Here is a 25,940-nt window from a genome sequence, read left to right on the forward strand (position 1 = left end):
AAACGAGCAATATCAACGTCGACTCAATGAGGAAAATCAATGATTTTAAAATTAACGCGTTAAAAATTGAACGCGTTCGAAAGACCTTGGAAAATTTAAATTCTTTTTAGACGACGCTGAAAAATGCTAAAAATGATGCAAATGTATTAAAAATGTATTTTTTGGATTTTCAATGTTTTTCGTTGTTTTTGGATTTTTCTGAAAATTTATCAAAACATGGGTCAAAAATTGGGTAGCAACAGGCATGATAGAAGTTGGAAATCAATGCAAGGTGCTGAAGGTGTCTATGGAAAAGATGTACTACATGTTAGTACGATCAGGATTTCTAGAGGCAAATGTGGAAGGCCATTCGGAGGGAGGTAGTTATTGTGAGTTCCATGGAAGAGATGGACACCATATTGAGGATTGCATCGAGTTTTGCGAAAAGATTGCAAAAATGTTAAAAATGGGGCAATTGAGAATTGAACCCATGGAGAACAGGGGTGAGGTGAGTATGATGGAAGGTCAGATGGAGATGACAGGAGTATGCAGGGTCCAACAAACAGCTAATGGTCCCCCAAGGCTAATCTTGGTTAAACCATCCTACACAAAAGGGAATCACAATGCCTTGCCTTATAATTACGGTTATGCCTCCAACGTTCAAGCTCCTCTTCCTTTGTTCCAGACTGAGATAAGTGGTTTGACCAGGAGTGGTCGTTGCTTTACTTCTGAGGAGTTGAGGAAGGAAAAGGGTAAAGAAGTGGTAGATCTTGACAAAACACTAGAAGTTAATAAGCCGGTAACAGAAGAGGAGTCGAATGAATTCCTGAAGTTGATCAAGCATAGTGAATATTGCATAGTAGATCAACTAAAGAAGACTCCAGCTAGGATCTCCCTTATGTCCCTGATACTCAGCTCCGAGCCGCATCGAAACGCCTTGCAGAAGGTATTGAATGAGGCATATGTACCCCAAGACATTGAATATAAAACCATGGAGCATCTAGTGGGAAGGATCCATGCAACTAATTACCTGTACTTCACGGCTGATGAGCTTGATGCTGAAGGTACCGGACATAACAAGCCCTTATACATTACGGTTAGGTGCAAGGACTGCCTCATAGGAAAAGTACTCATTGATAATGGCTCGGCCCTTAACGTGTTGCCAAAGCACATGCTGGAAGAAATGCCGATCGATGAATCCCATATAAAGCCGAGTACTATGATGGCCAGAGCGTATGATGGCTCGCCTAGGCCAATAATTGGGACTTTAGAAGTGGAGCTATATGTGGGACCACAAATGTTCCTAGTAACACTTCAGGTTATGGATATCCACCCTTCCTATAGTCTGTTGTTAGGAAGACCTTGGATTCATGCAGCGGGGGCAGTAGCTTCGTCATTGCACCAATGCCTGAAGTATATCATGAATGGGATGTTGGTAACTGTCAAGGCTGAGGAGACAGTATCCATGATAAAGAATGTGGCTGTGCCTTTTATCGAAGCGAATGATTGCAAGGATAACAATATCCATGCCTTTGAGATTGTGAACACTGACTGGGTGCCGGAGAACACAGTGCTAAGAAGGCCAAGGATCTCAGAAGCAGCAAGGATGGCAAGTCTATGCTTCTTGAACCGCGGGATCCCATTTCAGTATAACCTTATTATCGGGATACCAGAAGGGGTTAATCTGGCAAGGATGAAAAGTGCTGCTCAAAGATTTGGGTTAGGGTACCAACCTAACCAAAAGGATTATCGGTGGGTTGCTGGTCGGAGAAGGGCAAGAAGGATGGCTAGAATTGAAGGAAGAGAGCCTGATGAAGAAAAGCTAGAAATCCCTCCCCTTAGCGTGTCATTCCCAAAAGCCACATACATAATGCAACATGATAAAGGAGCTGAAAGCCTTGGTCAAGAACTGTCAAACATGGGCATAAATACCTTGGGGGAAAACAAGGTGGAAGGAGATGACATGAAGACCGTAGCAAGAAAGGGAGATGAAGCACTCCCACAACTGACGGTATACACCATAGAAGAAGTCTCCGCCAAGACCTTTGTGCGCAAGTTGGCTCAGGACGAGAAGTTTCAGAACTGGGTGACCCAAGAAGCTCCAGTGGTTTTCAAAATGTAAACCAACTTTGTTTGCCTTAGCATGCTTTTGTCATTGCTTATGTTTGCTTTTATTTCCTCTAGTTGACAATCAAGGCTCATGATGTCAGCTAGATTTTATGTTTGTCATGAAGCCCACTTTTTCTTTAAATAAATTGTGAGATCATGCACTTTCCACAAATTGCCTTCTTTTTTATGCATTTACACCAAACACTTCCCGCTTTCAGGAATCCTGAAAGCGGATCTCCTACAACATCATATATATTTAGCATCAAGAATAAATGGCCAAACTTGAACGAGCATGTGATAGCCATGGAAGAAGAAGAATGGGATGAGAGCAATATTAGTGAATTCACCAGGCTAGTAGAACAACAGGAACAGACTTGGAAGCCTATCGCCGAGGAACTCGAAACCATCAATGTGGGTAGTGATCAGCTCAAGAAAGAGTTGAAAATAGGTACCTTAATTACTTCTGAACAAAGGATAAAAATGATCACCCTATTACAAGAATATTCAGATGTCTTTGCTTGGTCTTATGAAGATATGCCAGGTTTGGATACAAATATTGTAGTACACAAGATACCGTTGGAAGAAGGTTGTAAGCCAGTCAAGCAAAAGCTGAGGAGGGCCCACCCAGATGTCTGGATCAAGGTCAAGGCAGAACTTGAGAAGCAATGGGATGCTGGCTTCCTAGAAGTTAGATATCCACAATGGGTATCTAACATTGTTGTGGTGCCTAAGAAGGAGGGGAAGATTAGAGTTTGTGTGGATTTTCAGAATTTGAATAGAGCTAGCCCTAAGGATGATTTTCCCCTACCACACATAGATGTTTTAGTGGATAACGCTGCCCGGAGTTCCACTTATTCCTTTATGGATGGTTTTTCAGGATACAACCAGATAAAAATGGCTCCGGAGGATAAGGCGAAAACAACTTTTGTCACACCTTAGGGGACGTTCTGCTACAAGGTCATGCCATTTGGATTGAAGAATGCAGGAGCAACCTATCAAAGAGCAATGGTGACTTTGTTCCACGACATGATGCACAAGGAAATTGAGGTGTATGTAGACGACATGATTGCCAAGTCTAAAAGGGGAGAGGATCATGTTGAAGTTTTGAGGAAGTTGTTTGAGAGGTTGAGGAAGTATGAACTAAGGCTTAATCCTGCAAAATGTTCATTCGGAGTTAAATCGGGCAAGCTGTTAGGATTTGTGGTAAGTGATAGAGGTATAGAGGTGGATCCAGATAAAGTAAGGGTCATCCAAGCTATGTCATCCCCTAAGACGGAGAAAGAAGTAAGAGGATTCTTGGGAAGGTTAAACTACATTGCTCGGTTCATAGCTCAGTTAACAACGACGTGTGAACCTATATTCCGACTACTAAGGAAAAAGAATCCTGGAACCTGGAATGAGGAGTGTGAGGAGGCATTCAATAAAATCAAGCATTATTTACAAAATCCACCTTTACTGGTTCCTCCGGTATCAGGAAAACCTCTAGTACTATATCTAACAGTAACTGAAGCAGCCATGGGATGTGTATTGGGTCAGCATGATGAAACTGGAAGGAAGGAAAGAGCTATTTATTACTTAAGTAAGAAATTCACTGAATGTGAGTCTAGATACACGGAGATAGAAAGGCTTTGTTGTGCGTTGGTGTGGGCGGCAAAGAGGTTGCGACATTATATGTTATACTATACCACTTGGTTGATTTCAAAAGTGGATCCTCTGAGGTATATTTGTAACAAGCCCTTTCTCTCAAGTCGAATTGCAAGATGGCAAGTTTTATTAGCAGAATATGACATAATATACATGACAAGGAAAGCCGTAAAAGGAAGTGCAATCGCGGACCATCTGGTCGATAATGCTGTTGAAGATTACGAACCTTTGGATTTTGACTTCCCTGATGAAGATATATTGTCAATAGAGAAAGAAGAAGAGAAGACAGATTGGTGGACAATGTTTTTTGACGGTGCAGTGAATGTATATGGTAACGGGGCCGGTGCGGTAATAATCTCTCCTGATAAGAAACAGTATCCAGTTTCGGTTAAACTGCATTTCGAGTGCACCAACAATACAGCTGAGTATGAAGCTTGTATCCTCGGTTTAGAAGCGGCATTAGAGTTGAAGATAAAGAAGTTAGATGTATATGGAGATTCAATGTTGATTATCTGTCAGGTTAAAGGGGAATGGCAAACCAAGGAGGAAAAGTTGAGGCCGTACCAGGAATACCTATCCACGCTAGCAAAGGAATTTGAAGAAATTAGATTCACCCATTTGGGAAGGGAGGGGAACCATTTTGCGGATGCTTTGGCCACGCTAGCTGCTATGACTACCATTGATCTCAAGTGTAAGGTACAACCGGTACACATTGATATTAGAAATGACCCAGCTCACTGTTGCTTAGTTGAAGGAGAGATAGACGGACAGCCTTGGTATTATGATATCAAGAACTTTATGCAAAATCATGAATATCCAGTGGGAGCCTCCAAAACGGATAAGAAAACCTTAAGAAGGTTAGCTACAGACTTCTATTTAGATGGAGAGATTTTGTACAAAAGATCATTTGATGGAACCCTGCTAAGGTGTTTGAATGAGGCAGATGCTAGGAAGGCATTACGGGAGGTCCATGAGGGGATTTGCTCAACCCATGCTAGCGGGTATATGATAGCGAGGAAAATCCAGAGGGCTGGTTATTTTTGGATGACACTAGAGAAAGACTGTATCGACTATGTCAGGAAATGTCATAAATGTCAAGTTTACAGTGACAAGGTCAATATGCCACCAGCTCCTCTATTTAATCTAATATCTCCTTGGCCATTTGCAATGTGGGGAATCGACGTGATCGGACCTGTTAACCCAAAAGCTAGCAACGGTCATAGATTCATCCTCGTGGCTATTGACTACTTTACCAAATGGGTGGAAGCTAATTCGTATGCCCATGTAACACAGAAGGTAGTGAAGAGGTTTATAGAAAAGGACCTGATTTGTCGATATGGTCCTCCGGAAAAGATAGTGACCGATAATGCACAAAATTTCAATGGCAAAATGATAGTGGAGTTGTGTACCAAGTGGAAGATCAAGCATTCGAATTCCTCGCCATACCGGCCAAAAATGAATGGCGCAGTAGAAGCCGCCAACAAGAACATCAAAAAGATTATTCAGAAAATGGTAGTCACATATAGAGATTGGCATGAGATGTTGCCGTTTGCTCTTCATGCATATCGCACTACTGTCAGGTCCTCGACAGGAACTACTCCATATTCTCTGGTGTATGGTATGGAAGCAGTGATGCCTTTGGAAGTAGAAATCCCGTCGTTAAGAGTGTTGATGGACTCCGAATTAGAAGAAGCCGAGTGGGCCAAAGTGAGGCACGAGCAACTGAACCTGATCAGTGAAAAGAGGATGGCTGCAATATGTCATCACCAACTTTACCAAAAACGAATGGCCAAGGCATATGATAAGAAGGTTAGACCGCGGTTGTTTCGAGAAGGGGATCTAGTATTGAAGAAAATATTGTCACTACCTGGAGACGATCAAAGCAAATGGGCACCGAATTACGAGGGTCCTTATGTAGTAAGGAAGGCATTCTCAGGAGGAGCGCTGAAGTTGGCTAGAATGGATGGAGAAGACCTAGCTCGACCTGTGAATTCTGACTCTGTAAAAAGATATTATGCTTGATGTAGGCTCTTAAATCAATAAAGCAAAGTTTGGCCATTGACTTCTTTCTTTTTTGCATTGATCTCACAACAATCATTTTTGCATTAATCCCAACAGTGCATGTCTTGTTGTTATCGCACCTAAAAAAGTTTAGCATCGGCTGAACGAATTCCTTCTCTATACAAAAGCCTAGACTAAAATCACACCCCTACACTGGGGGCAATAAGAGATGTTTTCATGAAAAGTTTTACGAAAACCTATAGATTTGAAAACCAAGATAAAGTATTTGACAAAAGCATGACAAAGAGGCAATGACAAGTCATACATTTTGGGAAAAAGGACTACATGAAGAAGGTCAGAGACTTCTTCTCCAAGAATATGATAGGAGGCAACACGAGAGATGAATCCAGCATACGACTTCAAAAGCAAGCTCATGTTAAGAGGGAGTCTCATGAATTGGAAGAAGAGGATGGGGCCTATGTTTCAAAACCAGGTACGAATGCATGCATGGCATCTAATCATAAATCATTGCATATATGTTTTTTTTGGATCGTTACAGGAGGAGACCTTAGTGCATTCCAAACAAGATTGTGGACGAGGAAAGAATCATTGAGTTGATTTTAGAACAACGAGAAGAGAAATACAAATTTTCAAAACCCTGTTGAAAAGGGAATCGCCAGATGGGATTCCAGGTTGACCGATTTACAAAAAAAAGATTTTTTTTGGTTTTTGATTAAAAGAGATCGCCAGAAGGGATCTCATTATTTCAGCTTCGAATAAAAGGAATCGCCAGATAGGATTCCAAGTTGTTTGAGATCGCCAGAAGGGATCTCGTATTTCAATATTGGTCAAAGGAGGTCGCCAGAAGGGACCTCGTATTTCGTTTGAATAAAAGGAATCGCCAGATTGGGATTCCAAGTTGATAGAGATCGCTAGAAGGGATCTCGTATTTCGCTATTTGGAGGTCGCCAGATGGGACCTCGTATTACCTGTTGAATAAAAGGAATCGCCAGATGGGATTCCAAGTTGGATAAAGGAGATCTCCAGAAGGGATCTCGTGTTTCACTATTTGGAGGTCGCCAGATGGGACCCGTATTACCTGTTGAATAAAAGGAATCGCTAGATGGGATTCCAAGTTGGATAAAGGAGATCGCCAGAAGGGATCTCGTGTTTCACTATTTGGAGGTCGCCAGATGGGACCTCGTATTACCTGTTGAATAAAAAGAATCGCCAGATGGGATTCCAAGATTGAGGAGATCGCTAGAAGGGATCTCGTATTTTGCTATTTGAAGGTCGCCAGATGGGACCTCATATTTCATGTTTGTTAAAAGGAATCGCCAGATGAGATTCCAAGTTGAATAAAGGAGATCGCCAGAAGGGATCTCGTGTTTCACTATTTGGAGGTCGCCAGATGGGACCTCGTTTTCCAAGTTGATTAAAGGAGATCGCCAGAAAGGATCTCGTATTTCGATATGCATCCAAGGAGGTCGCCAGAAGGGACCTCATATTTCAACATTGATTACAAGGAATCGTCAGATGGGATTCCAAGTTGAGGAGGATTGTTGTAAAAGACAAGTTTTCAGATCAATCAAGCTTCAACCAGATCAGTTTCAGGAATTCCGTTTTGGGTTTATCTTTATAAAACTTACTGCGCAAAACCTCTGCTCCGTAAGCATTATAAAGAGGGGGCATCTGTTGTAACCCATTTTTGGGTCCCCACAAAATATATATAAAAATATATAGCCAAAGGAGGTTAAAAAAAATAAATAAATAAATAATAGGAGGCAGAAGCGCTCAGAAAATGGTTGGAAAAGTGGTCAATAAGGTTAAAAATACAAAGATTGGATTTTTGACAGTATAGTCTTGAAGGAGGAGAACCCTGTTGAGAAGGAAAATTTGAAAGTTGAGGAGAAAAGCCCAAATTTGGATGTTTATGGACTTAATTGGATTTTTAAATGAATTTATAGGAGATTTGATTGTAAGAAAAATTGATTTTTAAGTCAATTTGGGCTTTAATTAGAAGAAATTTAAGTTCTGGGGCCAAAATATATTTTTTAGGAATTTATTAGGTCAAATCAGGGGCCTAATTGCATAAATATTGAAGTTTAAGGGCCAATTGGGGACTTAATTGAGAAAATCCGAAACCAGGGACCAAATTGGAAGAGGCGCGTAAATGGAGGGGCTGGAATTAATTGATTCAGGGGCCTAATTGAAGAAATTGGAAGTTTTTGATCAATTAAGGGCTCAATTGCATAAATCAGAGGCCAAGGACTAAAGTGAAAAACGCGGCTAACAAGAGGGGCGGAGACCGAAATTGGCAGGGATGCAATTGAAGGAAAAAAGATGATTAAGGGCTGATTTGGAATTTGGCGCGTTCTGGCGCCACATTCAAATGAAATGGCGCGTTTTCTCCAAAACGACGCCATTTCATACATTCAAGAAAAAAAAAGAAAAAAAGAAAGAGCAGAACGGTGTCGTTTTGAACGACACTGTTCATCTTCTTCCCCCGATCACGCAGCGGGGAAGAAGGAAAAAGTTTTGCTTTAATTTGAATTTTTGCCGGCCACTCTCTCGCCTGGAGCCCACCGACCGGACACAATGGCCGACCACCCACCGCGCACCTACCAGAAAGCCGGGGAGGGGGGCCGGACCTTGGCAGTCGCGCCAATGGCCGACCAGCCGGCTGCTCCCCATGAGAGCAGTACAAAGCCACGCCCTTGGCTCTATAAATAGGACCCCAAGAGCGCTGGTGAGGAGGACCGGAGAGGGGAGGAGACGGAGGAGAAGGAGAAAACAAAAAAACAGAGGAGAGAGAGAGGAAGAACCGAAAGAAGAGAGAAACCGAGAGGAGAGAAAAACATAAAAAAAAATAGAGGAAAGAAAAGCAGACTGAGAGAAGAGAGGGAAGGGAAGAAAAAGAGAAGACCGAAACATAGGAAGAAAAGGGAAAAGCTGGAAACGGACGTTCGGAACAGCTGCAGCGCCGCCTGGAGCCGCCGTCCGTGAGCTACGACACCGCCACCAGCCTCTGCCGCAGCACCGCCAGCGACGCACAGCCTCCTCCGCGCCAGGTAACTTTTCTTCCCCCTCTTTCTCGCGTTTATTTTTTTCGTTTCCTTCTCCGCATGCAGAACGAGTAGCGTTCTGCATGCAGGGGTGGGGGGGGAAAATAATTCCCCCCTGCCCCGTTTTGGCTTGGGCCAGGCGGATCCTGGCCCAGCCCTCTCTTCTGGGCCGGGTCTGGCCCAGAAGAGAATGTTAGTTTTTTTTGGGCCGAGATCGGCCCAACCCATTTTGGGCCGAAATTGGCCCAACAATTTTGGGCTGAGTCCGGCCCAGTCGGTTGGGCCGGACCAGCCCAGCCCATTTAATATTATATATTATATATATATATATATATATTATATTTTGTATTATTTATATATATATATATATATAAAAAATTATAAAAATTTTGCAAAAATTATAAAAAAAATATATGTGATTTTGTTGTAATTTTATTACTGTATTTTGATTAATATCGGTTGGTATTTTTATACTGTAAAGATACAAATCCGGTATTAACATACCCGGTTTTCATCAAAACATCAAAGATTTTCAAAATAAAAAATGTCTTTTGCTTTCAAAAATTTTCTAAAATATCTTTGAAAATATTGTTGTTTTTTCTGCATTTGTTTTATCAAAGTGGATTAATATTTGGTTGTATTTTTATACCGTAAGGATACAAACCCAGTATTAAAATACCCGATTTGCGTCAAAACGTATAAAAATACATATTTAAAAAATGTTTTGTTTTAAAATACGGCCTAGTCTCTCCAATATATACATATAAATATTATAACATCATCTTTTTCATATAACAAAGAAAATTTCAAAACAATATATGTATTAGCATGCATTTTGGCTTTAATAACCAGTTTATTCAAGCCATGAGAACTAGGCCAATATTTCAAAAAATTCTAAAAAATATTTTTGTCCTCTTTTAGTATTTGGGATTACGAATTTATACGTAAAACGTATTCTTGATATTAAAATATGAGTTTTTTTTTACATAGACATTAGAACGGTTAGGCTTTACCCGATAAGATAAGGACCTCCTTATTGAGGAGGACTTTTCTTGAACCATAGACGAACCAACAATTAGGAAACACAACGAAACCTTGAATTTTATCAGACAAATAAACCATGCAGCTTACCTTAGGTAGGGCGTATTTGGGGTGCTAATACCTTCCCTTTACGCAACCAGTCCCCGTACCCAATCTCTGAGACCAGTTAGGGTTCCTAGTGACCAAAATACTAGGTGGCGACTCCCATTCCATTTTCCACCAATAAAAGACTGGATTTTCTTATCCCTCATATTGGCCAAATAAATAAAGATAGATACCATATACACTTCCTAGATTTTTAAAAGTGGAATTTTCGCCGCGACGTCGCTCACGTGCGACAATTATTGAATAATTTTTTGAATTGTAATTGTTAATGTTGAATTTACCTTAGTATTAGTAATTGAATATTTTCGAATAATTGTTAATTTTACTCTATTATTGCATGATTTATGTTTAATTTTTTCCATTAATTTTAATTGTTAGTCTACAATTTTTATTTATTTATTGAATATATTTTATTGTTGTATTGACATAATTATTCAATAATTTATTGAATTGTAATTCTTAATGTTGAATTTACCTTAGGATTAGTAATTGAATATGTTGGAATAATTAGTATAGATTGGGTCAATTGGTTGTGGCTTTTGTTAATATGTGCAGGTTTGTGGATTTGGGTAGTATCCAGTATAGGGGAGGTGCTGTCGAATTTTTTTTAACATTTGAATTTAATTATATAATTATTTGTATAAAATTGTGTAGATGCGTAGAATGAAAACCAGAGCTGGTTGCTTACGTACGGTCGCAACTAGTTCATCTAGCAGCGATGATGATATTTCCTTAGGTGCCTCTCAAGAAGAGGCACCTACACCACCTGCGCCGTCAACCGATGCTGCCTCTTCCAACGCTACTTCACAGCGCAGAGGCGGGGTGCCTTCGCAGCGAAATCAATTTACCCGCAAGTACGAGGCACAGTGGAAGGACAACCTTTCAATGTAAGTTTGTTAAGGTTTTAATTTTTTTAAAAAAAAAATTACAACATAATTTATGAAGTAATCACTATTTAATTTATTTCATTTATTTTCAGGTTCACAAACATTGAGGCCGCCCGAGTAATATCATCGGCGTTTAAATCGTCGATGGAGATTCCATTGTTTCAATGGAGTCAGATATCCAAGCATCCTGAATGGATGCCTCAAATCAATGCATGGTTTGACAGATTTCAGGTTGGTGTTAATTTATAATTTTCAGCTTATTTCTAATAAATTATTAATATAATTGTAAATAAATTATTATTTTTATTTAAACTTGTTTATTTATACACAACACAAACTCTGCTGGGACAATAAGCATAACACTGTTGTGAGGAGGGTGTGGGAAAATCACGCGACAACTAGGTAAGATAAAAAACAATACAAGATTTTTATTAGACAAAAATTTATGTTTTGAAATGTAATTTTTGGTTGTGTGAAGTAGGTTGCGTGATTTTTTGTATGAAGAACAAAAAAGGACAAAAAAACCCGCGAGGGATAGGGGTTTCCAAGGCTGGAACGATGTTGCAGTTTGGAGGGATTTCAAACCGATATACATCTCGGAAGATATATGACCGCACTATCTTGAGCACGTGACGTCTGAGCGGTTCACACGACGCTCACAGTCCGGTGCTGGCAACTGGAATCGGCCAATTCATGGCTCGGTGACAACGCACACTGGCGGCTCTGTTCCGTTTGCTGCACATGCGAAACAGATGGTAAGATTAATTTAAATGGAATATATCGTTAAATTAAGTTTGTCGCACGTCAAAAAATCAGCGCGACGTCCGCTGGCGATTTTTCTCTTTATTTGTGTTTTTGCTTGGTTCTTTGGAGTCGCCACCTAGTATTATGGTCACTAGGAACCTATGGTCTGCGAGAGTCTGAGTAAGGGACCGGTTGTGCAAGGGGAAGACGCATTACCCCCAGTGCACCCTACCTAAGGTAAGCTGCATTGTTGTTTGATTATTTTTTCTAGGTCGAGGTTCTATTCATTGGTCTTTTCTAAGGTTCAAGGCAGATCTCCCTTCATGAGGGAGTCTCTACCTTATTGGGTTAAATCCTAACCATTCTAAAGTCTGAATTTTAAAATTGCTTTTATTTACACCTTGTATCTTTAATACCCGAGAGTGTACTTTATCGTGTAATTTTACACCCCACAAATATTAAAGTCTACATCTGAATCCTAGAAAAAAAAAAGTTGAAATAAAAGTTTTTGACATTTTGGCCAAACCCTAACAGATGATCATAAACTAGTTATGATATCCATTTTTTTTTTATTTTTAAAACGTGAGAAAGATGTAAATTCTTTAGGACTTGGCCGTATGCAAAAATTTTTTTTTTGAATATTTCAGAGAAAACCGGGTATTTTAATACCGGACTTGTATCTTATCACGTAAGTATACAACCCAATATTAAGCAAACTTGGTAGAAAAATATTTAAGAAAATCACAAATTTTTTGAAATGATTTTTTGAAATTTTTTGAAATTTTTTGAATTTTTTTTTAATACATAATAATTAATTAAATTTATTAAATATGTGGGCCGTTCCGGCCCAAACAGTTGGTCCGGTCCAGGACCCTTGGGTTGGGCCGGTCTCGGCCCAACAGATCCTTCTCTTTTTTTTCCGGGCCGGGCCAGAACCGGCCCGACCTCTTGGGCTGGGCCAGAACCGGCTCGGCCCAAGCAAGTGGCTAATTAATTAGCCGCTGCATGCAGAAATGAATTCTGCATGCAGCCACGGTGAAAGGAAAAGGAAGGCGCAGCAGGGGAGGGGCGAGTTACCTGGCGTGGAGAGAGTCGGCGGCCTAGCTGGTGGTGCACGGTGTAACTGAAGGTGGTGAGGCCGGCGGCTTGCACTGTTCACGGCTGGAAGAAGAAGGAGCAGATTCCTGCAGAGGAGAAGGAAAGCTCACAGCTGGAGCTGTTGGTATGACTGAGGAAGGAGATGCTACTCTGGCTGCTGCTGGTAGGAGTGGAAGCCGCTGGAAAGGGTGGTTGCCGCCGCTGCTGCTGCTGGAGTTGCGGTGGTGGAGAGGAAAAAAGTTTTGCGGAGAAGAGAGGTAGAGAGAGAGGTACTGTGACTATGGTGAGGTTGCTGGGTGATGGATGGGATGTGGTGTTTCGTGGGAAGGACGGTGGCGAGATCAGTGGTGGCGGCTGGAGGCCACGGCGGAGAGAAAAAGGAAAGAGAAGGCTGGTTGCAGGAAAACCGGGCAGGAAAAGCTGATTTTTTGCCAATTTTGAGCTCAATTTTCTCCTCTCCTTTAGCATGAAATTGGCTCCTATTTATAGGGCTGGAAAGAGGGTAATCTTGTCTTCAACGGGGAAAAAGTATCAGCCCTTGATTCGACTCGAGGAATCCAAACCGTTGGTTCAAAGTGTGCACCTCGAATTGCCAAATTTGGCAATCCAAGGCTGCAGACTGAACGAGGTGGTCACTTTGGGCCAATAAACGGAGTCGTTTCAAAGTTTTTCTGCCCGACCGGACCATTCTCGAGGATAAAGGTGTTTCAGGTGGACATGTTGGTGCATGCTTTGTCGAATTTGCGGTACAAACGAGGCAGAAGACAAGGCTTGAAGTCGGCCACTCGGGCAGCTCAGTGGAGAAGAAGATGAACAGTACCAGGCGACGCGTCGCCTGGTCCTGCCCCTTTTTTTTTTTTAACGCATGAAACGGCGTCGTTTTTCCCAAAACGCGCCGTTTCATTTAAATGAAAACTGGCGCCAAAGTGCCAGATTTCACATCAATCCTTCCTCTTGCGCGCGGTTTGCGTTTTGGTCCTTGGTCTCAGATTGCTTCAATTAAGTCCCTAATTGGCCCCAAAATTTCAATGTTCTTGCAATTTGACCCCTGATTTTGTCAATTAACTTGGTAAAAATTAAATTTGATCTCTTAAAATTCCAATCTTCTCCATTAAGCCCAAATTAGGCTCCCAAACTTAATTTTTCACCAATTAAGCCCCAAATAAAATTAATTTGACCCATTTAAAGTATAATTAAGTCCTTGCACTTAATTAAATCCTTTATTTGGACCTAAATTAATTCTTAAACATAATTAAAATTTAATTTGGCCCATGATTAAATCAAATTGGCCTATTAAAAATTTAATTATGTTATTGGACTTAATTTTTATGCAAATTTATCCAATAATCATTTAATTTGACCTTGAATTTGCATTTTTTCTCCGATTTTGGGCACAATGGGGCGCCGAAAGGCCTTGAATTTCCTCCGAAAATTGCGGATTTATTTTTACCTATTTTGCCTATTTTTCTTGATCAGCTTTCTCCACATTGCCAGCCTGTATTTTATTTTTTTGATTTTTATTTTGAAAAAAGATGAATTTTGGGTCATAACCCAGAATTGGGTTATGACAAAGTTGTTGTTAATATATCTTTTTTCATTATATGCTGCGTCTCTTGGACGTGAGCGGAGCCCGATAGAGCTGTTTGTGGAGACGCACGTGCAGAGTCAAGACCGCCAAAAGGGGGCGCAACAGTTCGTTGATAACCGTGCTCAACATTTCATGGTATGTTTGTTCAACCATTTTATTTTGTAAGTTATTATGTTTATTGAATTGAATATGATGATTACTTTTTTTTATTTTCAGGAGACCTATAATAATCGGTTAAGGGAGAGATACGGGGATGATATTTTGACCCATTCGGAATTCGATCCGGATTTGTGGATGGAGGTTGGATCGTCAGGTGGACCCAATAAAAATCAGGTTTACGGGCTCTCCAACACTACGGCCGACAACTTGCGGTTGACCCGTAGTGTTTCAACCGTTGGGAGCTCCCAATCAATATCAAGCTCTCAATCTAAGGAGTTCGTAGCCTTGCAGCAACACACGGCTCAGCTCACCGACAAATACGACCACCTATCAGCGGAGTATGCACAACTCAAAGCGTCTCATGTACAACAAAGAGCGGAGTCTGAACAAATCAAAGTGTCTCAAGCACAATAAAAAACGGAGTATGAACAACAAAAAGCGGCTTATGAACAACAAAAAGCGGCTTATGAACAGCTTCGCGAAATGGTCATGAACATGGCAACACATAGTGGAACATGTGCGTCTAATCCTTTTTGGCCGTATAACCACCAGCCTCCTCCTCCAGGATCTCCTCCTCCTCCTCTAGCTCCACCTTTATATTAATTTGTAATAAACATTATTTACCTTTAAAACTTCATTTAATATTTTTTTTGAAACATATTCAGTTTGTAATGAATATTATTTAACTTTGAATTTTTTTTATGTTTAATATAATTTTTATTTGCATAATTGGTTTTTATTACCATTAATTTATATAGTTTTATATTATATATTCTAAATAATTTTTTAAAAACAAATTTAGAAAAAACTATTACCAAGGGTTTTACCGACGAAATGAATTCGTCGGCATCTGACAGTAGCATTCACCGACGCATTTACAGACGGATATATTCGGTCGGTATTTTAAACACTCGCCGACAGCCTTACCGACGGACTTAATCCGTCGGCATTTGACAGTAGCTGCCACACTTACCGATGAATTTACAGACGGATATATTCGGTCGGTATTTCATACACTCACCGACAGCTTTACCGACGGTAAGTAGCCGTCGGTCAATCACGATATCACCGACGGAATAAAAATCCGTCGGTATATTTCAAGCGGGAATCTTTTTTTTTGGCACGCACATTCCGTCTGTAAAACCATCGGTCAATGATTTTTTTGTTTTTCCGACCGATATAGCGACGGAATGGGGAATCACCGACGAAGGGAAAGCCGATGGATAGAATCCGTCGGTGAAGATGTCGGTAAATAAATCACCGACGAACTTCTAATCACACACCAATAGAATATTTTCGTCGGTAAAACTGTGAAATCTTGTAGTGAATGGAGATAGAGAAGACATGTCTCCATGAACTTCTATTTTAAAAGAATAAATTCATACCCAAATTATCCTAGAAAAATATTTATTTTAAGTTTTTGTCTCCTTCATTCCAACCAAACATGTTGTATTCCTTTTATCTTGGGATATTAATCAAGCATAATCATAATCAATTAAAAGATATATTTAGTAGTTTAATCTTATTAATAAGTGATCATCAAGGGTGGCAAATCAATCACAAACTATTTGTCTTTTAAGAGAACAAGAAGAAAACAAACTGGACATGAAATTTCAAATTTGAAACCCAAATTTGAGATTTTGGTAACAAATTTTTATAACAATTCGACTCTTTTTGTTTTGGCAATGATGCTCGATCTCAAGGGTTGAGATAGGTAGTAATTAATTTGGATATGAATTCAGGTCGTCCCTTATGAAAAAGAAAAGCATAATATATAGTGAATTTTGCATGCCTAAATATGTTGCCTGAACTTTTGGTAACTAAGATAGAAAAGGCCAAAGCATGAATCTACCTACCTATACCTACACGTTAATTAATTAGCAAACATAAATTTAGTGTTTTGAACGTTGCATGAAATCTTGAGAAAAATCCTTTTGACAATATTATTTTACAAGGAAGGACAACTTGACTAAAGTTAATATTAACCTTAATTCGATTGGATAACCATCAATCACAGTAAAGAAAAACAACAAATTAATTAACTTTGTGAGATTAAGATGTGTTTGCTTTTGCTAAGACAGTGCTGGATAAGGTGCAAAATTTCAATTAGACGGGAGATCGATCGAATTCCTCAAGGGAATGAAAATTTGTTTTCCTTTATTTTCTATATATAATCCAACTCCATAATTATAGTTAATGTTCTCATCATCATCCAAGTTGTCAAATAAGGTGGTTTAATTGATATCAGCCCTTCTTAGTTAGCCAATCAATATGAGAGACTCTGAGTTCTTTCAGCTTCCAAGCCCACAATGCTACTCTAACAACATATAAAGGCATGACTATTTATATTTTGAACCAGCCATGGATGCTGATATACACCCTTTTGAGTCCTCTCCTCCTCTCGCAACAATTGATTCCACTTCCAATGAGTTGGTAGATTTTCCTGTTGATTCTGATTTAATGAATATTGATGAATATTCACCGCTTGATTTTGAGGAGTTTGAGCTCATTTGGAGGGACCAAAATGGGTACTTGTCAAAGGGGCTCGAGGAAAGTTGTTCTTTTCAACCATATATATTCTAGTGAAGGAAAGGTGACCGAAAAATGCAGCCCTAGACCATCCACTATTTGGAGTGCTGGTGCAATATCAATATCAACCATGGATGCTTCTTTGATCCAGCAACCGCTAACCTTGCCAACAGGAGACATAGAGATTGATAATCAACTTAGTGTGCATCATCTAGTCAAGGCTTACAAAGAAGCCATGGAGAACAAAGAGGCAGAACTTGCAGAAGTGCTCACGAGAAAGATTAGTAAGAAAGTTGGTCCAACGGGGGAGATAGATGAGCACCTTTTGTTTACTCATTTCAACCCTTAGACAAGGAAACAGATTATCTTACACAAGAATCTGCTAAGAACTTTGATAGGAAGATTTTCCCCGATGGGATGATCTCTCATTTCACAGCTAACTCGGTCATTCTTGAGGCTAAGCCTCGTGATACTGACGTTCTACACATAATAGACTTTGATATGGGAGAAGGGATGCAGTGGTCTTCAATGATCATGGCTCTTGGTCGAAAACAAAAGGAGCTACAAACACACAACACTATGGTCATATTCCACACTACACGACCCTAAAATTCACAGCAATCAAGTGGAAAGATGAGGGTTCTGGTCATCTTGTACCTTCATGGAGAAAGTTCGAGGAGACACAAAAAGGAGGCTACATGATTGTGCAAACCCCTTTGGTTTAATATTGGAAGTGGAAGAGGTGGAGCTACAAGATTTGGCGAGGAAGATAAAGGGAAAGAGAAAAGGTGGAGAAAGAAGAGAATGGCTGGCCTTCAATTGTATGTGGGCTCTTTCCCAAATGGGGAGAAAGAGGAGTAGAAGGCATGTATTGGACTTCGTTAGGATGGCCAAGGAAATATTAGCCAGTATTTCTGTCTATAGCAATACTAGTAATGGAGGTATATTAACATTTGGTGATGGAGGAGCATGGGAATTATTCAAAGACTGTCCTGGTTTGGATTTTTCTTTGACAATTGTATGCAACATTATCAAGCCCTGCTGGAATCAATCGAATGGAAGTTCCCTAATTGCTTTATAGAGGCAAGGATAGCTATGGAATGCCTCTTTGTTGCACCTTATGCCTCTTCTAGGGCTTGGATACAAGAGTGAGAGGAAATAGAACAATGTTGCGATTTTAAGACAGGATTTAGGCTTGAAGGGTTGCGACTAAGCAATGAGAGTTTATTGGAAGCAAAAGAAATGGTGAGAGAAGGAGAGGCCCCATATGCAGTGAGGATTGAAGGAGAGAATTACATTGAGATGGTCTGGGAATTTAGAGGAACTCAGTTGATCAAATTCTCTGCCTAGAAGTTATGATGTACTTTAGTATAGGGCCTAAAGTATATATAAAGTCGACCGAATTTCTCAATTTCAATATATTAAGAGATTAAACAAAACAAATAAAATGTACTCCATTCAGATTTTAGCAAGGAAAACTTTAATTTGCACCCTCAAATCTCAGTTTATCTATTAATTGGCCCATGTTGTTTTAACATTTTTATTTTGATCTCAAACTTTATTTTTTTATATTTTAATCCTTATATGTTAAGAGATGAAAAAGAAAAATTTTAAAAAATATTAAGACTAGAGAAATTGTTGGATGGCTGCATTTTAATCACTAAAAAAACTAATCTTTGTGTTATTAAATTTGTTTTCTTGGGCAAAGGAAGTAGTGTCGTCCTTTCATCATACTTAAAAAAGTAAATAGATGTTCTTAAAGTAAATATGCTTAAAAAAATAAATTGAGGTTCTTAAAGTTTTTTTATTCATTTAATTCTTGCATTTAGAGACTGTGAAAAGGATTGAAAATTGATTTATTAAGATTTTAAAGTTGTTCTTAAAGTCTTTTTAAGTGAAAACAAATTAATATGTCATTGTTTTGGAGAAAAAAAAAAGCTGGAGTGGAATTCAAAAAAACATTAATCAACCCTTTGAATCTTAGCCTGGCATTTAAAAAAAAGACTTTTGATTTTTTTATTTGAGATTTTAATTATTACCATATCTTTTATTTATTTATTTTTATTAGTTTTTTTTAAAATTATTTAATATATATCCTCTCACTTATTTTTTTAAATTTTTTTAGTTAATCTTTCATAAAATATATAGTAATTATTTTTTAAATTTCATAATATTTCAAAGAGATTAGTATAATTTATCTTTATTGTTTCTCTTATATTTAATATAAATTAATTATAATTATATGACGGACTTATAAAAATAACAATCATTTATTTTTAGCAATCAAAATTAATCTCTAAAAAAAAAAAACAAGATTATATATTTGAATGTGCATGTATTTATTGCAAGTATGTTGAGATTACGGTATATGATATTTTTTATTCAAAAATATATTAAAAAAAAAATTTATAGATTTTATTTAATTTTTAATATTCAAACATCAAAACCGTTGAAAATGAATTAATATCTTGTCAAAAGTATTACAATGTATCGTCATTTTCAAAAACCTCTTGAAACCGTACGTGTCAAATGTGCTAACAGGAACATACCCTCCTCCCTTCATTTATTCCCTACAAGACTTTATGCAATTTAATGGAACCCTAATATTGTAGTTCTAGAAACAGTAGAATCAATGATTTTACTTTTAGGAAGAAGGAAGAGTAAGAGAATTAAGTTGCTTGTTGGGCTATCTTACGTGTGGTTCTTGTTGTCAATCTTGCTTGAAAGGTTTTTGCTTATTCACAAGTGTCGAAATCACTTTGAATTTCCTACACTCCATGGCCGGCTCTCGAGGTTGACGACATGAGAATTTTCAAGTCTTTCCAGCCAGCCAAAAATGCCACGAATAATCTTCTTTGGGTGTACTGTGTTCATGCATTCCATCCTTTTGTCTAGGCAGCTTTGATATTTGATTTATTCTTTGCCTGTCCTACGCCACATGTTCTTGAGATAGGCTTGGACAATTCCAAGTCTTTATATCTTCCCAGTCATCTTGGGGGGTTCTCACGAGCTCCATCTTTTTGCTTAAACACTATTCTTGTCTCAAAAGTTAATTTCCCAGTTGCAAGTTTATCAAGATTCCATGGCCTCCACGATTTGTTTGTTTTTGTTGTACTTGTTCATTTCTATGATTGTTGAGGCTCAAAGTGTAGAGTTCATCTTCAATGGATTCAATGCAAGTGAAAAAGACCTCTCAATTGATAGAGCTTCTATTATCAAGCCTAGTGGTTTACTAAGGCTCACCAACAAAACACAATATGCTGTAGGGCATGCATTTTATTCCAAACCAATACAGATGCTTGACACAAGTTCAAATTCTTCTCCAAATGCTTCATCTTTCAGCACAACCTTTGTCTTTCAGATAGTCTCTCCAAAAGGAAAAGGAGGCTTCGGCCTTGCTTTCGCCTTAGCTCCCTCCAACCAGCTTCCCGGGGCTGACGCGGAGCATTACCTAGGTCTTTTCAACTCTTCAAATGATGGTAATAGCTCGAACCATATTTTTGCTGTTGAATTTGACACGGTTAATGGGTTCAACGAGAATTCAGACACTGAAGGAAATCATGTCGGAGTCAACATTAACAGCATGCGTTCGAACTCATCGAGGGCAGCTTCCTATAGCAAGGATGACAACTCAAACCTGTTTGAAGATTTGATGTTGGAGAGTGGTGAACCTATTCAAGCCTGGATAGAATATGATGGCGTGGCTAAACTTGTTAATGTAACAATAGGTCCCATGGGGCAAGGCAGACCGATTCGACCACTCATTACTGCTACCGAAGATCTAAGCGCAGTTGTTAAGGATAACATGTATGCTGGTTTCTCTTCCTCTACTGGTAAAAAGACAAGCTCTCATTACATACTGGGATGGAGTTTTTCCACTGAAGGACCAGCCCCTCAGCTCGATCTTTCTCGACTTATTCCCGTCGCACCAATATCTGAGGAAAGTTCATCCTCTTTCCAACCCTCAGAGATTGCTATTATCGCTTCTTTATGCGGTGTGACCACTATTCTGTTTGCAATACTGTTCTTTCATGCTGTGTACAGAAAGTGGCCTCAGTCTGAGGCTCTTGAAGACTGGGAATTGGATTGTCCACACAGGTTTCGCTATCAGGATCTACATACGGCAACTAAGGGTTTTAAAAAGAGTGAGATAATTGGGGCTGGTGGGTTTGGTGCGGTGTACAAAGGTAGATTGCCCACAAACGGAAATGAAGTTGCTGTTAAGAGGATCACTACCAATTCAATCCAGGGTTTGAGAGGATTCACTGCGGAGATCGAGAGCCTGGGACGTTTACGGCACAAGAACTTGGTGAATCTCCAAGGATGGTGTAAGAGAAATAATGACCTCCTCGTGGTTTATGACTACATCCCAAATGGATCCCTTGCCGGTCTCCTTTTCAGTCGGGGAAACAACTTTGTACTGAGCTGGGAGCAAAGATTCAATATTGTTAAAGGCATTGCAGCAGGGCTTTTGTATCTGCATGAGGAATGGGAACAAGTGGTGATTCACAGAGATGTCAAGTCAAGCAATGTCCTGATAGATGCAGGAATGAACGGGCGGTTAGGAGACTTTGGTCTAGCCAGGTTGTATGATCATGGCACCATGTCGCACACCACAAATATTGTTGGCACGGTAGGGTATATCGCACCTGAATTGACACGGACCGGTCAGGCTTCTACCAGTTCCGATGTGTACGCATACGGTATTTTGCTCCTTGAAGTGGCTTGTGGCAGAAAGCCCGTTGAAACGAGTAACTTCATCCTGACAGATTTCGTGATTGAATGCCGTCAAAAGGGTAGAGTTCTTGATGCAGCTGATCCAGAGCTGAACTCTGCCTTCGTGGTCAAGGAAATGGAGGTGGTGCTGGGGTTGGGTCTTCTGTGTTCTCATCACAAGCCTGAAGCCAGGCCAACCATGAGAGAAGTCATACGGTATCTCAACTGGGAAGACAAGCTCCCAGTGATTGATGATCTGGGCTCTTCTGATTCTCCATGTAGGAGCTCAAGATATATGGGAGAGGTTTCCATTGAAATGATGACAAGTTCCATAGATGCTGGCAGATAGCAGAATCCATCTTCCTCCTGTTTCTTCCTCGTCAACAGCCTTTTTAGCTTACAGTTTTATGTACGTTGACAAGGGTTAATTTTCAAGTCTTGTATTGCTTCCATCATTAACCATTTATTCCCTCTCAATAATGCAGAACAGAACATTGATTCTTGACTTTGTCATCATGATTTTAATTTGGTCTGAACTCAACTTGCATGGGTTTACCAAAAGCGCCAACACGTTGTTACCACCGGTATAATAGAATATTAGAATATTTATTCCGGTTGGCTTTGTATTTTAAAAATATTTTAAAAAAAATTAAATTTATTTTATTTTTTTGTTTTAATATAAATTTTTTAGTGTTTTTATATTATTTTGATATGCTAATATTAAAAATAATTTTTAAAAAATATAAAAATATTATTTTAATATATTTTTAAATAAAAATTATTTTAAAAAATAATCACTACTATATTCTTAAAACAACTTAAATTCATGACTCAAGGAAGCCCTTCGTCCAGTATTTTAATAATCACAATTCACAACAATTGCTTCTGTCTTTTGCCAGAATTTTATGTTGAATTGGAAGTCACACTGAAAATAAAATATATACGACCAAATCATAAATAGAATAATATTTTATTGAGTAAAATGCATTAGTTCCTGGTCTAAAATACTGAAAAATAAATTTATATTGGTTTGGGAAAACACAGATTTTCAATAGTTTTTCTTTATGAAGTTTTCATTTTTTCAAAAAAAAAGCGTAAAATGATCAATAATAAAATTTTAATATGTACATATACAAGATTGTTAAAATTACAAATTAACTAGTAAAATTATATGATTTTACAAGTTAACATATATATATAATATATAAAATCAAGTTAAAAACTTAAAAATCTGCAAACTCAATTAAACTCGTTCCAATCAATAAACTCGGATTGAATTTACGAGTTTACCCAAAGCAAAAAAATTAATTGACTCCCCTTATAAAATAAGGATCAGGGCTCTCAAGTAATGATGTAATATTTATTCCTCTTCCTCATGTACGGGTTTTTGCTTCTTTTTCTCTGCAATGATCGATCAGCATCATTCTTGCCACTTTCTTTCTCCGACAAGTTTACTCTGCACATAAATTGTTGCGCCCAACTGTTGTGTTAGCTAAAGGTGATTAAAAAAACCAAAAAACAAATTAAATTAAAAAACTAAAAAAAAATAATAGAAAAAATCGAATCATGAAAAAAAATCGATTAAACTGATTAGAATTTTTAAAAACTGACCGGTTCAGTTTTGGTTTTATAAGCCTGAAACCGAAAAAAAAAACTGAATCCAAACCGAAAAAAACTAAAAAAAAAACAAGTCAAACAAAAAAAACAGAGTTAAACTAAAAAAACCGAGTCAAACTGAGAAAAACCGGTTTTTGTTCTAAAATAACCGAACCAAAACCGGTCGGTTTGAAACAGTTTCGGTTCGATTTTGGTTTTTTTTTAAAAAAAACTGGTTTAGTTATTTTTTTTTGATAAAAATCAAACCGAACTAAAAATAATCACTCCTGGTTTAGCTGTTGTGTTGCCGTGAAAACTAGCAAAAACCAGAGTTCTAATATCAAATGTCTAGATTCCAGGACAAAACTATGTCTTTTGCAAGAGGAGAGGGACTGGAATGTAAGTTGTTGCATACAATTTCTGCACTTCTAGAACGCTTCTCAACGCCCAAAATCACCTAATAGATATTCAATAACCATAAATATTTTACCTTATCCCAACCCCTTTTTCTAATGAAATATTCATTACTTTTTTCGAGCTAAAATTAGTCATCAAACTAATCCACAAAACGAACACTCCTAGAAACTAATTCATTACTTTTTCTAATGAAATATTCATTACTTTGAGATGTGTAGCACTAATTAGTAAGTTATAGCATAATTTTTAGATTAGGTAAACGTTTTTGTATACAAGAGAGGAAAATAATGGAGATAGACAAGACATGTCTCCATGAACTTCTATTTCAAAAGAATAAATTCATACCTAAATTATCCTAGAAATATATATTTAGTCTTTTAATAAGTGATTATACAATTTGTATTCTTTTTATCTTGGGATATTAATTAAACATAATCATAATCATAATCAATTGAAAGATATATTTAGTCTTTTAATAAGTGATTATACAATTTGAGGGTCTCAAATCAAACACATACCTAAAGCTTCATGTTTGTGTATTCTGCATGCTGATAATGTTTTCCCTTTTCCTTTGCATTCTAATCATGGAGTGCACATTATTTAATGCGTCTGATATGTGTGCACTAGCTACTCTTTGGGTGTATTTGGCAACGTGATGTTGATTGTATTCTTAAAAATTTTAAATTTGATTTTTTATTAAAAATTAAATTTTTAATATTTTAAAATCGTTTTGATATGCTGATATTAAAAATGGCTTGTAAAAATAAAAAAATTATTTTGATGTATTTCTAAGTGAAAAGTAATTTGAACTGTCACCACTACTATAATTGGCAAAGTGATGTAAACCATATTCTAAAAAATTAGAATTTTGTTTTTTACTTCAAATGATTTTTTTTATGTTTTAAAATCGTTTTGTTGTGCTGATGTTAAAAATAATTTTAAAAAATAAAATAAAATTATTTTAATATATTTCTAAGAGAAATATATTTTAAACCGTCACTGCTACCACAATTCGAAACAGTCTCTTTAAGGCTATGTTGTGCTTTTTAAAATTTTATTTTTATTTTAAAATTAATTATTGTGAGTATTTTTGAATTTTTGGAGTTATTAGAAATAAATTTTTAAAAATAATAAAAAAATTATTTTAAAACAATTTGAAATAAAAAAGCATTTTTAACAGTGTGTCAACAATTGTTACAATAGTATTCATTGTTTGTTTTCTGCTTACCCAGCTCAGTCGCATAAAGTAATATTTGACTGAAATCGTGGTAACTTTGAATTCATTAGAAGAACAGCCCAGTAAACAGCTCAGGGACTGCGTCGTGAAAAGAGCAAGGGCTCCTTTTATGTTCAGTCCACGAGTTGTCCATTTTTTTGCCCTTATTTTTATCAAAACTATTGACTGGATTTGATGAAGCTAGTGTTGGTTTCTTAATATTCATATAAGCAGTGGAAATAATGAAAAAATTATTTTAGATTTTCTATGATCTTGATATATTTAGAGTGGTATAAAATTTACCTGAAGATATAATTTTCAGCTTTGATTAAATTTTTAGGATTACGTTGTCGTAAATTACAAGTTGTCTAATTGTTCGGTCTCGAATGATAATCCACACAAATCACCAGTAAAAAATAAAAAAATTTGATAGATCTAGAGTGCTAACTCTAATTTTGTGTTTATATTGTTTTTCTTAAAAATTGTCTAACATAACTTTTTCTCTCTCAAAATAATAGACTTAGTTTTATATTTATAGGGAATTCTAAAAACCATATAAATAACAAAATATCAATTTGTCCATTAAATAATATCTATGTATTATTTAAAGATAATTCTAAAAATTTAATCAATCAACTCCCATGTTAATTAGTTTAGAACTAAAATTATAATATTTGAATTAAATACATTATAATGCTTAATTTCTAAACTTATTTTCAATCAAGTCACACTTGATTAATTATTCCAGTTTAATTTTTTACTAATAGTTCTTAATGAGTGTGACCCATTAGGTTCTAATATGTTGACTTAAATATAAATTATAATTTTAAATAAATAGAGTTAATAAATAAATAAATTTTAAATATCAAGTGCATCATTTAACAACATGTCATAATTTCTTAAATATTAAGAAAATCATAAATAATTTGACTTAACAAGAATAACATTTGAGTTAAAGTTGAGTGTTTGTTTAAGTGTGCATCTAACATAGTGGTGGTTTTTGCGGTTGTGATTTGAAAGAATAAATTTTAAAAAAAATTATAAAT

At 37.4% G+C, this 25,940-nt stretch overlaps 2 protein-coding genes and 1 pseudogene across 2 annotated transcripts in view; all 3 read left to right on the plus strand.

The window, feature by feature from the left end:
* The first annotated feature begins 12,815 nt into the window (after positions 1–12,815).
* On the plus strand, positions 12,816–18,299 carry LOC127904424 (scarecrow-like protein 26; annotated as a pseudogene).
* A 1,276-nt stretch (positions 18,300–19,575) lies between these two features.
* The window catches only part of LOC7460390 (lectin-domain containing receptor kinase VI.3), a 33,354-nt gene continuing 26,989 nt past the window's right edge, over positions 19,576–25,940 (plus strand). The window contains exon 1 of the mRNA XM_052448065.1: positions 19,576–19,676. The gene's annotated coding sequence lies outside the window, so the exon portion shown is untranslated. The remainder of the gene's footprint in view (positions 19,677–25,940) is intronic.
* LOC18109690 (probable L-type lectin-domain containing receptor kinase VI.1) lies at positions 20,026–22,170 on the plus strand. The gene has a single exon (XM_006387914.3). The coding sequence runs from the start codon at positions 20,032–20,034 to the stop codon at positions 22,012–22,014; it is 1,983 nt and encodes a 660-aa protein (XP_006387976.1). The 5' UTR covers positions 20,026–20,031; the 3' UTR covers positions 22,015–22,170.

This window comes from Populus trichocarpa, chromosome 16 (genome assembly GCF_000002775.5).
Source record: "Populus trichocarpa isolate Nisqually-1 chromosome 16, P.trichocarpa_v4.1, whole genome shotgun sequence".
NCBI lineage: Eukaryota > Viridiplantae > Streptophyta > Magnoliopsida > Malpighiales > Salicaceae > Populus > Populus trichocarpa.